The sequence below is a fragment of the Oncorhynchus mykiss genome, chromosome 1, assembly GCF_057628025.1.
Source record: "Oncorhynchus mykiss isolate SJ-2025 chromosome 1, ASM5762802v1, whole genome shotgun sequence".
NCBI classification, from domain to species: domain Eukaryota; kingdom Metazoa; phylum Chordata; class Actinopteri; order Salmoniformes; family Salmonidae; genus Oncorhynchus; species Oncorhynchus mykiss.
The window spans coordinates 75,231,045-75,244,165 of record NC_143022.1 but is presented as its reverse complement, the minus strand read 5'-3'; the positions used below and the strand labels follow the sequence as shown (position 1 = coordinate 75,244,165).

Here is a 13,121-nt window from a genome sequence, read left to right as displayed (position 1 = left end):
GTGGCAGCATCATGCTGTGGGGATGTTTTTCATCGGCAGGGACTGGAAGACTAGTCAGGATCGAGGGAAAGATGAGCAGAGCAAAGTACAGAGAGATCCTTGATGAAAACCTGCTACAGAGTGCTCAGGACCTCAGAATGGGGTGAAGGTTCACCTTCCACCACAAAACGACCCTAAGCACACAGCCAAGACAACGCAGGAGTGGCTTCGGGACAAGTCTCTGAATGTCCTTGAGTGGCCCAGACAGAGCCCGGACTTGAACCCGATCGAACATCTCTGGAGAGACCTGAAAATAGCTGTACAGCAATATTTCCCATCTAACCTGACAGAGCTTGACAGGATATGCAAAGAACAATGGGACAAACTCCCCCAAAACAGGTGTGCCAAGAATGTAGGGTCATACCTAAGAAGATTCGAGGTTGTAATCGCTGCCAAAGTTGCTTCAACAAAGTACTGAGTTTAGGGTCTGAATACTTATGTAAATGTGATATATATTTTTTTACTGCTTTTGCTTTGTCATTATGGGGTATTTTGTGTAGATTGATGAGGAGAAAAAAACGATGTACTCCATTTCAGAATAAAGCTATAACGTAACAAAATGTGGAAAAAGTCAAGGGGTCTGAATATTTTCCCAAATGCACTGTATATCCATAAAAAGGAAGCCAGCATGATTTTGACTGTTTGAGAAACGCTGTCTGCATGCCTGTCTGTCTCGTCTCGACTCCAGACACGTTAATTACTATCGGACAATTAATTAAAAATTAAACAATTAAAAATTGAGTGTATGTAAGCTTCTGACACACTGGGAATGTGATGAAAGAAATAAAAGCTTAAATCAATTATTCTCTCAACTATTATTCTGACATTTCACATTCTTAAAATAAAGTGGTGATCCTAACAGACCTAAGACAGGGAATTTTACTACGATTAAGAGTCAGGAATTATGAAAAACTGAGTTTAAATGTATTTGGCTAAGGTTTATGTAAACTTCCGACTTCAGCTTTATAAATTGCCTGGCTTGGTTGATGAGACAAAGGATTGCGCAGTCAGATGGAACAGAGTAGGCATTTGAACGTAATAGATGTATCTGTGGTACACCGGCTGGCTTTAACCAACCAGGATTCAGTTTTGGACCCACCCATTGTATAAATCACTATCATGCACCTTATGTTTGAATGGTAGGATTAAATGGCTATACTTCATTCTTACATGTTCTACGTTTGAGCTGCTTTTGAAAGCAAAAGTCGAATTGAAAACATTTTTGGCATTGTTGAATTCAATTTTCATACTAGCAAGATGGGACTGATGGTTTGGATAGCAAAACTAGGAAGTCTGTATGTTTAGTTTCCATGTCAACTACTGTAGCTATTTAGTAAACTTGCTAGCTACTTCAGTGGATGTTTAACACATTTCTAGAGGTAAATATGATAGATTATAGACATGGTATGAAAGGGATGAATGGAAAGGCACTGGAGCTATGAACCGCCAATGCTGTCTCTGCCTGGCTGGTTCCCCTGTCTCCACTGGGATTCTCTGCCTCTAACCCTACTACAGGGGCTGAGTCACTGGCTTACTGGTGCCCTTCCATGCCGTCCCTATGAAGGGTGCGTCACTTGAGTGGGTTGAGTTACTGACGTGATCTTCCTGTCCGGGTTGGCGCCCCCCCTTTGGGTTGTGCAGTGGCGGAGATCTTTGTGGGCTATACTCGGCCTTGTCTCAGGATGGTAAGTTGGTGGTTGAAGATATCCCTCTAGTAGTGTGGGGGCTGTGCTTGGCAAAGTGGGTGGGGTTATATCTTGCCTGTTTGGCCCTGTCCGGGGGTATCGTCGGACGGGGCCACAGTGTCTCCCGAACCCTCCTGTCTCAGCCTCCAGTATTTATGCTGCAGTAGTTTGTGTTGGGGGGCTTGGGTCAGTTTGTTATATCTGGAGTATTTCTCCTGTCTTATCTGGTGTCCTGTGTGAATTTAAGTATGCTCTCTCTATGTATGCTCTCTCTCTCTTTCTCTCTTCTCTCTTTCTCTCTCTCTCTCGGAGGACCTGAGCCATAGGACCATGCCTCAGGACTACCTGGCATGATGACTCCTTGCTGTCCCCAGTCCACCTGGCTGTGCTGCTGCTCCAGTTTCAACTGTTCTGCCAGCGGCTATGGAATCCTGACCTATTTACCGGACGTGCTACCTGTCCCAGACCTGCTGTTTTCAACTCTCTAGAGACACCAACATTGTTAGAGATACTCTGAATGATTGGCTATGAAAAGCCAACTGACATTTACTCCTGAGGTGCTGACTTGTTGCACCCTCGACAACCACTGTGATTATTATTATTTGATCCAGCTGGTCATCTATGAACATTTGAACATCTTGGCCATGTTCTGTTATAATCTCCACCCGGCACAGCTAGAAGAGGACTGGCCAACCCTCATAGCCTGGTTCCTCTCTAGGTTTCTTCCTAGGTTCTGGCCTTTCTAGGGAGTTTTTCCTAGCCACCTTGCTTCTACACCTGCATTGCTTGCTTTTTGGGGATTAGGCTGGATTTCTGTACAGCCCTTTGTGACATCAGCTGATGTAAGAAGGGCTTTATAAATACATTTGATTGAATGATTGATAATCAACTTGGGGCTCTATGCGTTCTCTGGAAAATAACACAACTCTGTGGAAGATTTGTTCCACTCCGTTAGCGCGAACATGCCGTTGATTATTTTCCAGAGAATGCATAGCCCCTCGTTGATAATCCCTTACCAGTGGCGATTTTAGCATGTCAATTTTGGTGGGGCAAACAAACAAAAAAATGTGGGATGCATGCCAGCAAAGCCACTACACAACACAACACTAACCAATACATTAATTGTATTATAACGGTGACAAACGGTGCCCACAAACTGTTAGGGTCTACATAAAGCTGTCCTAACAGCAGAGCCCCAACACCTTACCACTGCTACACCTGGCTATCAGCGGAGCCTTGTCTGGCAGCGAAACAGTTCATTCAGCCTCATTTACTTCCTTTAAAAAAAAACATAGCTGATATGGCTGACTTGCTAAAACAAATGTGGTCTCTACTGACAATTGAGATGTACAAACTATGGCATAAGGGGACAACGAGCGGATAAGAGGCAATCCGTAATTTTGATTAAGACGTTAATGAGTGAGCGATGAAGGACATAGTCAATATAACTATTTGTTCACTTTTGAAATGTACAGCGACAGAATTCAGAACATGGGCTGTTTGTCATGGTCATAGTGTAATTAATATATTGTTTAGTGTTGTGTAGTGGCTTTGCTGGCATGCATCCCACTTTTTTCCCCCGCTAGAAACAAATCAGAACCATAGGATAAATAAAGGGGGCAATATAAACAGACAATGAAAGCTCTTACAATATTCAATGATTACATTTCTCTAAAGCAGGTTATAGGCTGCATGTGCACCACCAAGTTAGAACAGTAGGTGAAATTAAGAGGGGACAATAGACCAAATTATTATGGTGAGGCACATTGAATGCCGTTTGAGTCTTTGTGTGTCAAAAAAGATACATGTCACATAACACTATTTAAATAAGCTTTTAATTTGACACGTCAAATAACACAATTCTATTATAGAAGGTTGCGTGTGCTGAATTTGCATGTGCAAGCCAAGCACCACAACTACTATCAGTAGCACTGTCAAAGCTGTACAATTTATTTTATGCAAACAAGCAAACAACGGCCACGAACGATGTGTTTATAATATCGCGCTGGTGAAAATAGACCAAATATAGGCTACTAACAGCTTACTACACAACATACACTTAGTATTACTTTCTTAACTACTATACACATGCAGTGGGGCAAAAAAGTATTTAGTCAGCCACCAATTGTGCAAGTTCTCCCACTTAAAAAGATGAGAGAGGCCTGTAATTTTCATCATTGGTACATCATACTTCAACTATGACAGACAAAATGAGAAACAAAATCCAGAAAATCACATTGTAGGATTTTTAATGAATTTATTTGCAAATTATGGTGGAAAATAAGTATTTGGTCACCGACAAACAAGCAAGATTTCTGCCTCTCACAGACCTGTAACTTCTTCTTTAAGAGGCTCCTCTGTCCTCCACTCATTATCTGTATTAATGGCACCTGTTTGAACTTGTTATCAGTATAAAATACACCTGTCCACAACCTCAAACAGTCACACTCCAAACTCTACTATGGCCAAGACCAAAAAGCTGTCAAAGGACACCAGAAACAAAATTGTAGACCTGCACCAGGCTGGTGAAGACTGAATCTGCAATAGGTAAGCAGCTTGGTTTGAAGAAATCAAAAGAAAAAAAAGAAATTTTCTTCCAGAATGGTCCTGTATTTGGCTCCATCCATCTTCCCATCAATTTTAACCATCTTCCCTGTCCCTGCTGAAGAAAAGCAGGCCCAAACCACGATGCTGCCACCACCATGTTTGACAGTGGGGATGGTGTGTTCAGCTGTGTTGCTTTTACGCCAAACATAACGTTTTGCATTGTTGCCAAAAAGTTAAATTTTGGTTTCATCTGACCAGAGCACCTTCTTCCACGTTTGGTGTGTCTCCCAGGTGGCTTGTGGCAAACTTTAAACAACACTTTTTATGGATATCTTTAAGAAATGGCTTTCTTCTTGCCACTCTTCCATAAAGGCCAGATTTGTGCAATACACGACTGATTGTTGTCCTATGGACAGAGTCTCCCTCTCTCTGCAGTTCATCCAGAGTGATCATGGGCCTCTTGGCTGCATCTCTGATCAGTCTTCTCCTTGTATGAGCTGAAAGTTTAGAGGGACGGCCAGGTCTTGGTAGATTTGCAGTGGTCTGATACTCCTTCCATTTCAATATTATCGCTTGCACAGTGCTCCTTGGGATGTTTAAAGCTTGGGAAATCTTTTTGTATCCAAATCCGGCTTTAAACTTCTTCACAACAGTATCTCGGACCTGCCTGGTGTGTTCCTTATTCTTCATGATGCTCTCTGCGCTTTTAACGGACCTCTGAGACTATCACAGTGCAGGTGCATTTATACGGAGACTTGATTACACACAGGTGGATTGTATTTATCATCATTAGTCATTTAGGTCAACATTAGATCATTCAGAGATCCTCACTGAACTTCTGGAGAGAGTTTGCTGCACTGAAAGTAAAGGGGCTGAATAATTTTGCACGCCCAATTTTTCAGTTTTGGATTTGTTAAAAAAGTTTGAAATATCCAATAAATGTCGTTCCACTTCATGATTGTGTCCCACTTGTTGTTGATTCTTCACAAAAAAATACAGTTTTATATCTTTATGTTTGAAGCCTGAAATGTGGCAAAAGGTCGCAAAGTTCAAGGGGGCCGAATACTTTCGCAAGGCACTGTAACTATGGCAGAACCCAAAGGGCTGAAATGTTGGATGTCTACCCTTACTAAGGACTTAAGTTTGGCGATTGTGTAATGTCCCAATGAGTGACAGAACACTGAGCCAATCACGGTGCAATGCTCCTGTTTTCTGCTGGCCCGCCCCACCACCATTGAAAGCACTGAGCTAGGCTGAAACACCTGCATTTTGGAGCTGATTACTCAAGAAAACAAAAAGGAGACCATGTTTGAATGCGGCTTTATTAGCTCAATTATATATATATATATATATACTGTATATTTTTGCACTGTTTGTGATACGTATTAATGCCAAAATAACATATAAAACAGGCAAGCCCCCAAAACAATATATATTTATTTATGCAGTTTTTTCTCTTGTTAGGTAGACTTTGTCATTAGGCAAAGATTTAGGATCATCTCCACAAATCATAAAGGGTATTACAACGGTGTCTAGGGGCGACTTCATACTGGAGAAATCAGCACTCCTACTCTGAGATGCTTGCTTGATACATACGGACCCTGATTTTCCGTTCAACTGGTGGCATGGCAGGGGGTTAGAATACATTTAGAGATTGTTTGAGGTGACCTTGTGTGAATCACATCATATCTGAAGTTGTCGCTGGTTGATAAGGGTACAATGTTCCTCTTTCCCTTTCCCCCCCAGCCCACACACACACACACACACACACACACACACACACACACACACACACACACACAACGCAAAACCCATGTGCTTCTTATCTCCGGAGCAATCAATGAGAGACGAGCCCCTGCTGTCAATCAGGTTATTTCAACAGGAAATTATATTGAAGATTACACAGCCACAGAGACGACTCGCTCCAAACAAGTGATATGCAAATCAAATCAATTCAAATTGTATTTGTCCCATGCGCCGAATACAACAGATGTAGACCTTACTGTGCTTACTTACAAGCCCTTAACCAACAATGCAGTTCAAGAAATAGAGTTAAGAAAATGTTTACTAAATAAACTAAAGTAAAAAATTGAATAAAAAGTAACACAATAAAATAACAACAACTAGGCTATCTACAGTGCCTTGCGAAAGTATTCGGCCCCCTTGAACTTTGTGACCTTTTGCCACATTTCAGGCTTCAAACATAAGGATATAAAACTGTATTTTTTTGTGAAGAATCAACAACAAGTGGGACACAATCATGAAGTGGAACGACATTTATTGGATATTTCAAACTTTTTTAACAAATCAAAAACTGAAAAATTGGGAGTGCAAAATTATTCAGCCCCTTTACTTTTAGTGCAGCAAACTCTCTCCAGAAGTTCAGTGAGGATCTCTGAATGATCCAATGTTGACCTAAATGACTAATGATGATAAATACAATCCACCTGTGTGTAATCAAGTCTCCGTATAAATGCACCTGCACTGTGATAGTCTCAGAGGTCCGTTAAAAGCGCAGAGAGCATCATGAAGAACAAGGAACACACCAGGCAGGTCCGAGATACTGTTGTGAAGAAGTTTAAAGCCGGATTTGGATACAAAAAGATTTCCCAAGCTTTAAACATCCCAAGGAGCACTGTGTAAGCGATAATATTGAAATGGAAGGAGTATCAGACCACTGCAAATCTACCAAGACCTGGCCGTCCCTCTAAACTTTCAGCTCATACAAGGAGAAGACTGATCAGAGATGCAGCCAAGAGGCCCATGATCACTCTGGATGAACTGCAGAGATCTACAGCTGAGGTGGGAGACTCTGTCCATAGGACAACAATCAGTCGTATATTGCACAAATCTGGCCTTTATGGAAGAGTGGCAAGAAGAAAGCCATTTCTTAAAGATATCCATAAAAAGTGTTGTTTAAAGTTTGCCACAAGCCACCTGGGAGACACACCAAACATGTGGAAGAAGGTGCTCTGGTCAGATGAAACCAAAATTGAACTTTTTGGCAACAATGCAAAATGTTATGTTTGGCGTAAAAGCAACACAGCACATCACCCTGAACACAACATCCCCACTGTCAAACATGGTGGTGGCAGCATCATGGTTTGGGCCTGCTTTTCTTCAGCAGGGACAGGGAAGATGGTTAAAATTGATGGGAAGATGGATGGAGCCAAATACAGGACCATTCTGGAAGAAAACCTGATGGAGTCTGCAAAAGACCTGAGACTGGGACGGAGATTTGTCTTCCAACAAGACAATGATCCAAAACATAAAGCAAAATCTACAATGGAATGGTTCAAAAATAAACATATCCAGGTGTTAGAATGGCCAAGTCAAAGTCCAGACCTGAATCCAATCGAGAATCTGTGGAAAGAACTGAAAACTGCTGTTCACAAATGCTCTCCATCCAACCTCACTGAGCTCGAGCTGTTTTGCAAGGAGGAATGGGAAAGAATTTCAGTCTCTCGATGTGCAAAACTGATAAAGACATACCCCAAGCGACTTACAGCTGTAATCGCAGCAAAAGGTGGCGCTACAAAGTATTAACTTAAGGGGGCTGAATAATTTTTCAGTTTTTGATTTGTTAAAAAAGTTTGAAATATCCAATAAATGTCATTCCACTTCATGATTGTGTCCCACTTGTTGTTGATTCTTCACAAAAAAATACAGTTTTATATCTTTATGTTTGAAGCCTGAAATGTGGCAAAAGGTCGCAAAGTTCAAGGGGGCCGAATACTTTCGCAAGGCACTGTACCGGTACCGAGTCAATGTGCAGTGGTATAGGTTAGTCGAGGTCATTTGTACATGTAGGTAGGGGTAAAGTGACTATGCATAGATAATAAACAGCGAGTAGCGGTCAGTGTAAAAACAAATGTAAATAGTCCGGGTGGCCATTTGATTAATTGTTCAGCAGTCTCATGGCTTGGGGGTAGAAGCTGTTAAGGAGCCTTTTGGACCTAGACTTGATGCTCCAGTACTGCTTGCCGTGTGGTAGCAGAGAGAACAGTCTACGACTTGAGTGACTGGAGGCTTTGACAATTTTTCGGGCCTTCCTCTGACACCACCTGGTATATAGGTCCTGGATGGCAGGAAGCTTGGCACCAATCTTTTCAGTCTCCTGAGAATAGGTTTTGTCGTGCCCTCTTCATGACTGTCTTGGTGTGCTTGGACCATGTTAGTTTGTTGGTGATGTGGACACCAAGGAACTTGAAATGTGAAATTTACTTTGTAAGTGCAGGTTCTTGTTCTATCCAAAATCAGTACTGGAACTAAAGCCTGCACACACAGTGGCTCTCAAGGACCAGAGTCGGCCCTTCAGGATATCCCGGCCTCATTTCCATATCTGGTGTCTGAATGCACATATACGCTATCTGATTACCCCTATATTAGATTAGCAAAATATGGTTGGGCTGTCAAACTTTTGTTTTTGCTTTGAGGAGGGATATGTTGTTTTTAATGGTCACAGGGGAAAGCAGTTCGTTTTTTACATTCCCCTTTTTGCAGGTTTTACTTTATAACTTCTTCCATATATCCACATTTTCTCATCTGCTTGCATGTGCCTCCCCTATCTAGGTGTTTTGGTACTTCCCTTATGCACTATGCTTTTCTGTGCTTGCTATACCACAGGTCAATATAGTCTACAAGTCTATCCTGACCTCCGTCCATAGTGACAATCGTGGTTTGTGCAGATCTCCAACAGCTTAACTAGCAACCATATCACACACAAAATCATTCAAATCTGCACCAATTTCAATATAAATCCATGAGAAAATAGAAGAATAAGTGATGGGCAGCAGAGAGGCCAGATGTGTCATTGCATGTGTCACTGATTCCAATAGTTTGTGTTAACTAGAAATTATACCACACATTAAAAAAAAACATTAAGAATGTTTTAATAATAATGATCTCGGAGACGTGATGCAAAATGATCCAAAAGTAATGTCCCAACAAAAGGTTACCCCTCCTGAATAACGCAAAAGTTAAATGTAAACGTCAGTTCATGAGAAAAGAGAGTGCAGGAGACAGTCAACGAGCTAATAAGACGAGCAGCAGACAGCTTTGTGGCAGCGGCCGCGGCATAATCAAACAGAGGTGGACAGCGAATGGTGCTGAAAGTAATTTGAGTAGGCCTAATTCATTTCAACAATTGCCGTCACTAACAACAAGAGGGCTCTGTTGAAGCCTATTTCTTCCTATTTAAGAAATGAGAGGCAGGCCTACCTGTTTGACAAACACAATTAAGCTATCCACAGATTCAGTCGGTAGCCAAATCCACCAATAGGCCTACTGTCACCATGCACTCCTTAAATATCTCTGTGTATGTGAAAGGTTTGGTTAAAACCAGGTCTCGAATTAAGGTGGTAGGCTATGTGAGGGTTAGCGACATCTATATGACTGGTGAGGGAATGCCGTGCCCTTTGTTAAAGCAAGCTGGGCAAAAAGGATAGCCTACCTATTGTTAGTTTTATATTTAGAAGATAAGTAATAAGGACCCTAGTTACATAGAGCGTTCTATAATGATGCTGGGCTATGTGATGCCTTATGCTAGAAACATGCTGCAACATCCACCGTTGTTTAGATTGCTTATGTTTATAAGAACTGAGGTCGGCCTTTCCAATACTTTTCGTTGAACTTTACTCAGAAGGATCCTGGCATTACCCAGTGCACATGGCCTATCACTCCCACCGCCTGGCTACTGTAAAACATGGAACTGGAATCCCACAGTACCAATACACGGACTGGACTATGGCATAATGTTCACGACATCACACATGCCTTATGCTAGAAACAATACCCGTGAAAGCTGCGACTCCGAAGCATGTGGTGATATAGCTGCTTCATCTCCATGCCATTTTGAGGCTGAGCCACGGGCTTCTATATTCCAGGAGACAAAACAATGACTGTTATTATGTCTGTATCAGCTATTCACTTTCTGAAAAGAATATGTTTAAACTCAGGCAGCTTTTAGGGAAGCACTTGTTGTCTTCTGCTGTTGGGTTCGGCATAATTAAGCGATGGACAAGTAGCCAGCAGTTGAAGCTTCCATTGTTCTGTGTTGGGTCGGGCCTCTGGGTGGAAAGGTAACTTTTGAAAGTTTTGACACTGGAGAAATATGGTCAGAATGCATATTTCTGTGTCCATTCTTCCCTGAAACTCCTATTTTCATTATCCACCTTTCTGTTGAGGCTTTGAGAGCTACATTTTCTCTTGATTGCAAGCTGATTTTCTGCAATCAATGCACAGAGAAATTGACATTAAAAAAAACGAATTTAATAGAGCCATTGTTCATTTTATCCGTGTAATCAGATCGAAATGATGATGTTATTGTCATTGATTATATACTAACCAGATGTGTTAAAATCTTGTTCAATTTGTAGTGAAGGCCTGTATGGATTGGGCTGCTATCATGCTAATTATGTTTTGGTCCGCCAACTATTAGCTCAGAAAAGAATTGGCCCTAGGCCAAACCTAGTTGCTGACCCGGGACCTAAAACCTACCTAATGTTTTAATATAGCCTTAACATTTGCCATTTCACCTTTCAAATGTATTACCTTTGATGTGTGGCAGAAACACAATCAGCCTGATTAGGTAGGCTACTTCACAAGTCTCCTGTATACTACCTGCACACTTTCATCCACTCCACTCTAACATAACTCCAGCATTCAAACTGCCCATGGCCATTTGATGAATGGAAAGAGACACGTTTAAAGAAGTTCAGAGATTGTAAAGCCAAGCCATTGATACTGAGTAGGGAGGGATGTATTATTTTTTGTTTGTTTTGTTATTGACATACTCTATTTGATTGTGGTGTTGAAAACGCAAACCATGATGAAGCACTAGAGGTGTGTGTGTAGCATATGCAGTTTTCCGTTGCTCATTGATCATGGGTGGTGAATGGGCACAGAAAATGGGTGTTTGCAAAATTCGCTGCATATACAGTATTTTATATAATGATGATCGGATTTCCCCCTAGCTGGCCATTGTCTGCAGCCCGCTCTGATCATAGTGTAATGAGATAAGAACAGAGCTGGTGGTCCATGGTGGTCGGCGAACCATTGAACCTTCTATTCAGTAGCCCTGCATGGCATCATCTACTGTGCTACAAAACCATGCTGAAGCGGTAGATATTCATGTATATAAATACCGGGTTGCTACAATTATAGTTATTTGTGGTGGTAATCATTTTTTTGCGGATTTTCGAGTAAATGTCGAACTGTCCCTAAGCTTTGGTCTGTTGATAATGACATGCTATGGGTCTGTCGTTGATTTATTATTACCTCTTCAAACAGTTCCAGACTGTATGTGTTGTCATCATCCGCGAAGAATACTATCCCCACGTCCTTGATGGAGCGATGTGACCGCAGCCACGAGAGAGCGGTGTTCCTCTGCTCAGTAGCACGGGGCATCCCGGTACGTTTGAACCGGCGGGGCGTAAAGATGTTCAGGTGTGTGTACTGCATCCCCGAGCGGGCGAGAAAGCGCACCACCAGCTCCGTGCGCACAGTCGAGTCCTCCACTACTATCCAGTGGAAGCGAGGAACCTGGCGGAATGTGTTAGCGAGCCGGGTAAGTTCAGCTTTCTGGACTGGCCGGTTGTAGGTCGGGGTGATGGCGTAGATTGCCGGGAGAGCGGAGCGGTTGGCCCGGGGTGGGCTGGTTCTGTCTTGCCTATGTGCGCCCCCTCCGCGGCCCAGGGCTGGACTTCGGACGGACGTCCTTGTGTCAATATGGATCATGATGATGACGATGAGGACCCAGGGCAGGAGGATGAAGAAGCGGCTGTAGAAGAGCGATTTCATCTTGCCGAAGTTAGGGGATAAACATCTGAGCTGTGCTGTCACTTTACCTCACTTCATCACACCCAAGCATTATACGAACGTTCGGCGACAATTTGCACTCTCCAAAATAATTTTAATGCCCACATACGACCATTATTTTGACATGAGGACTTTGTTTCTTGTTATCTCCAATAAACTGTCATAAATCTCAAAATTCATCCCCTTTAGAGTTATGTAAACATAGTCACGTCCGCGTCCGGTCGGGACCGTTTGATGAGTCTCCTCCCGGATAAAAGTGGAGATGATCATATCCCTCGAACAACAGAGCGACGAAAAGAATCCCTTAAAAACAACAGGTAATCCCTCTTGACATGCCTTCAGCCCACAGCCTTTCCGATAAACCACAAATAGCTTTTGAAACAGACCATAAAGCAGACCTATCCACTGGCCTCTACTCTCGTAGTGTCCGAGAGAAAGGGTATCATTCCCGGGGTTGGATGCTGGTTGAGTCGGTGTCTAGCGGGCAGTGGTGAGAAGCAGGTGCAGGAGCTTCAGTGCAGAGAGATGATAAACTGCGATGTGGAGAGAAAGGGGACGGGGAAGACTGGAATGGACGAAGAGAGAAAGAGAGTGGAGGAAAAAGAGGGATACTTTGTCATACTGCTAGAGGAACACGTCAGTGTCCGCTGAGGATGGAGATGAACTCACCCTAACGAGAGAGAGAGAGAGAGAGAGAGAGAGAGTTGGGGAGATAGATACAGAGAGAGAGCGCGCGCGAGAGAGAGAGAGAGAGTGAGAGAGAGAGAGATGAAGAGACGTTTGCTTTGGTTCTAAATTATTGTCGGGACTTTGAATTTGAATTGCAGGTTGTCCTCACCAGACCAATTGAGCAAACACTACAATTAAAAGAGATAGAGAAATATATATGGTAGCTAGGTAAACCAGTAGCCTATAGCAGGAAACGTATAGGCCTATAGACTCTGTCTCAGATTGTGGATTAGTTGCAGGCAAATAGGCTTCAAGTTTGATGACATACCTGTTCATCATTACATGGTTTTGGGCATCACAGAG

General features: G+C 42.5%; 1 protein-coding gene across 1 annotated transcript in view; it reads right to left on the bottom strand.

The window, feature by feature from the left end:
• Positions 1-12,874, bottom strand: part of LOC110528701 (galactosylgalactosylxylosylprotein 3-beta-glucuronosyltransferase 2-like) — a 33,693-nt gene extending 20,819 nt beyond the window's left edge. Inside the window, exon 1 of the mRNA XM_021610836.3 lies at positions 11,550-12,874. Coding sequence (XP_021466511.1) covers positions 11,550-12,071 — 522 coding nt within the window. The 5' untranslated portion in view covers positions 12,072-12,874. The remainder of the gene's footprint in view (positions 1-11,549) is intronic.
• Between the last annotated feature and the right edge of the window lie 247 nt (positions 12,875-13,121).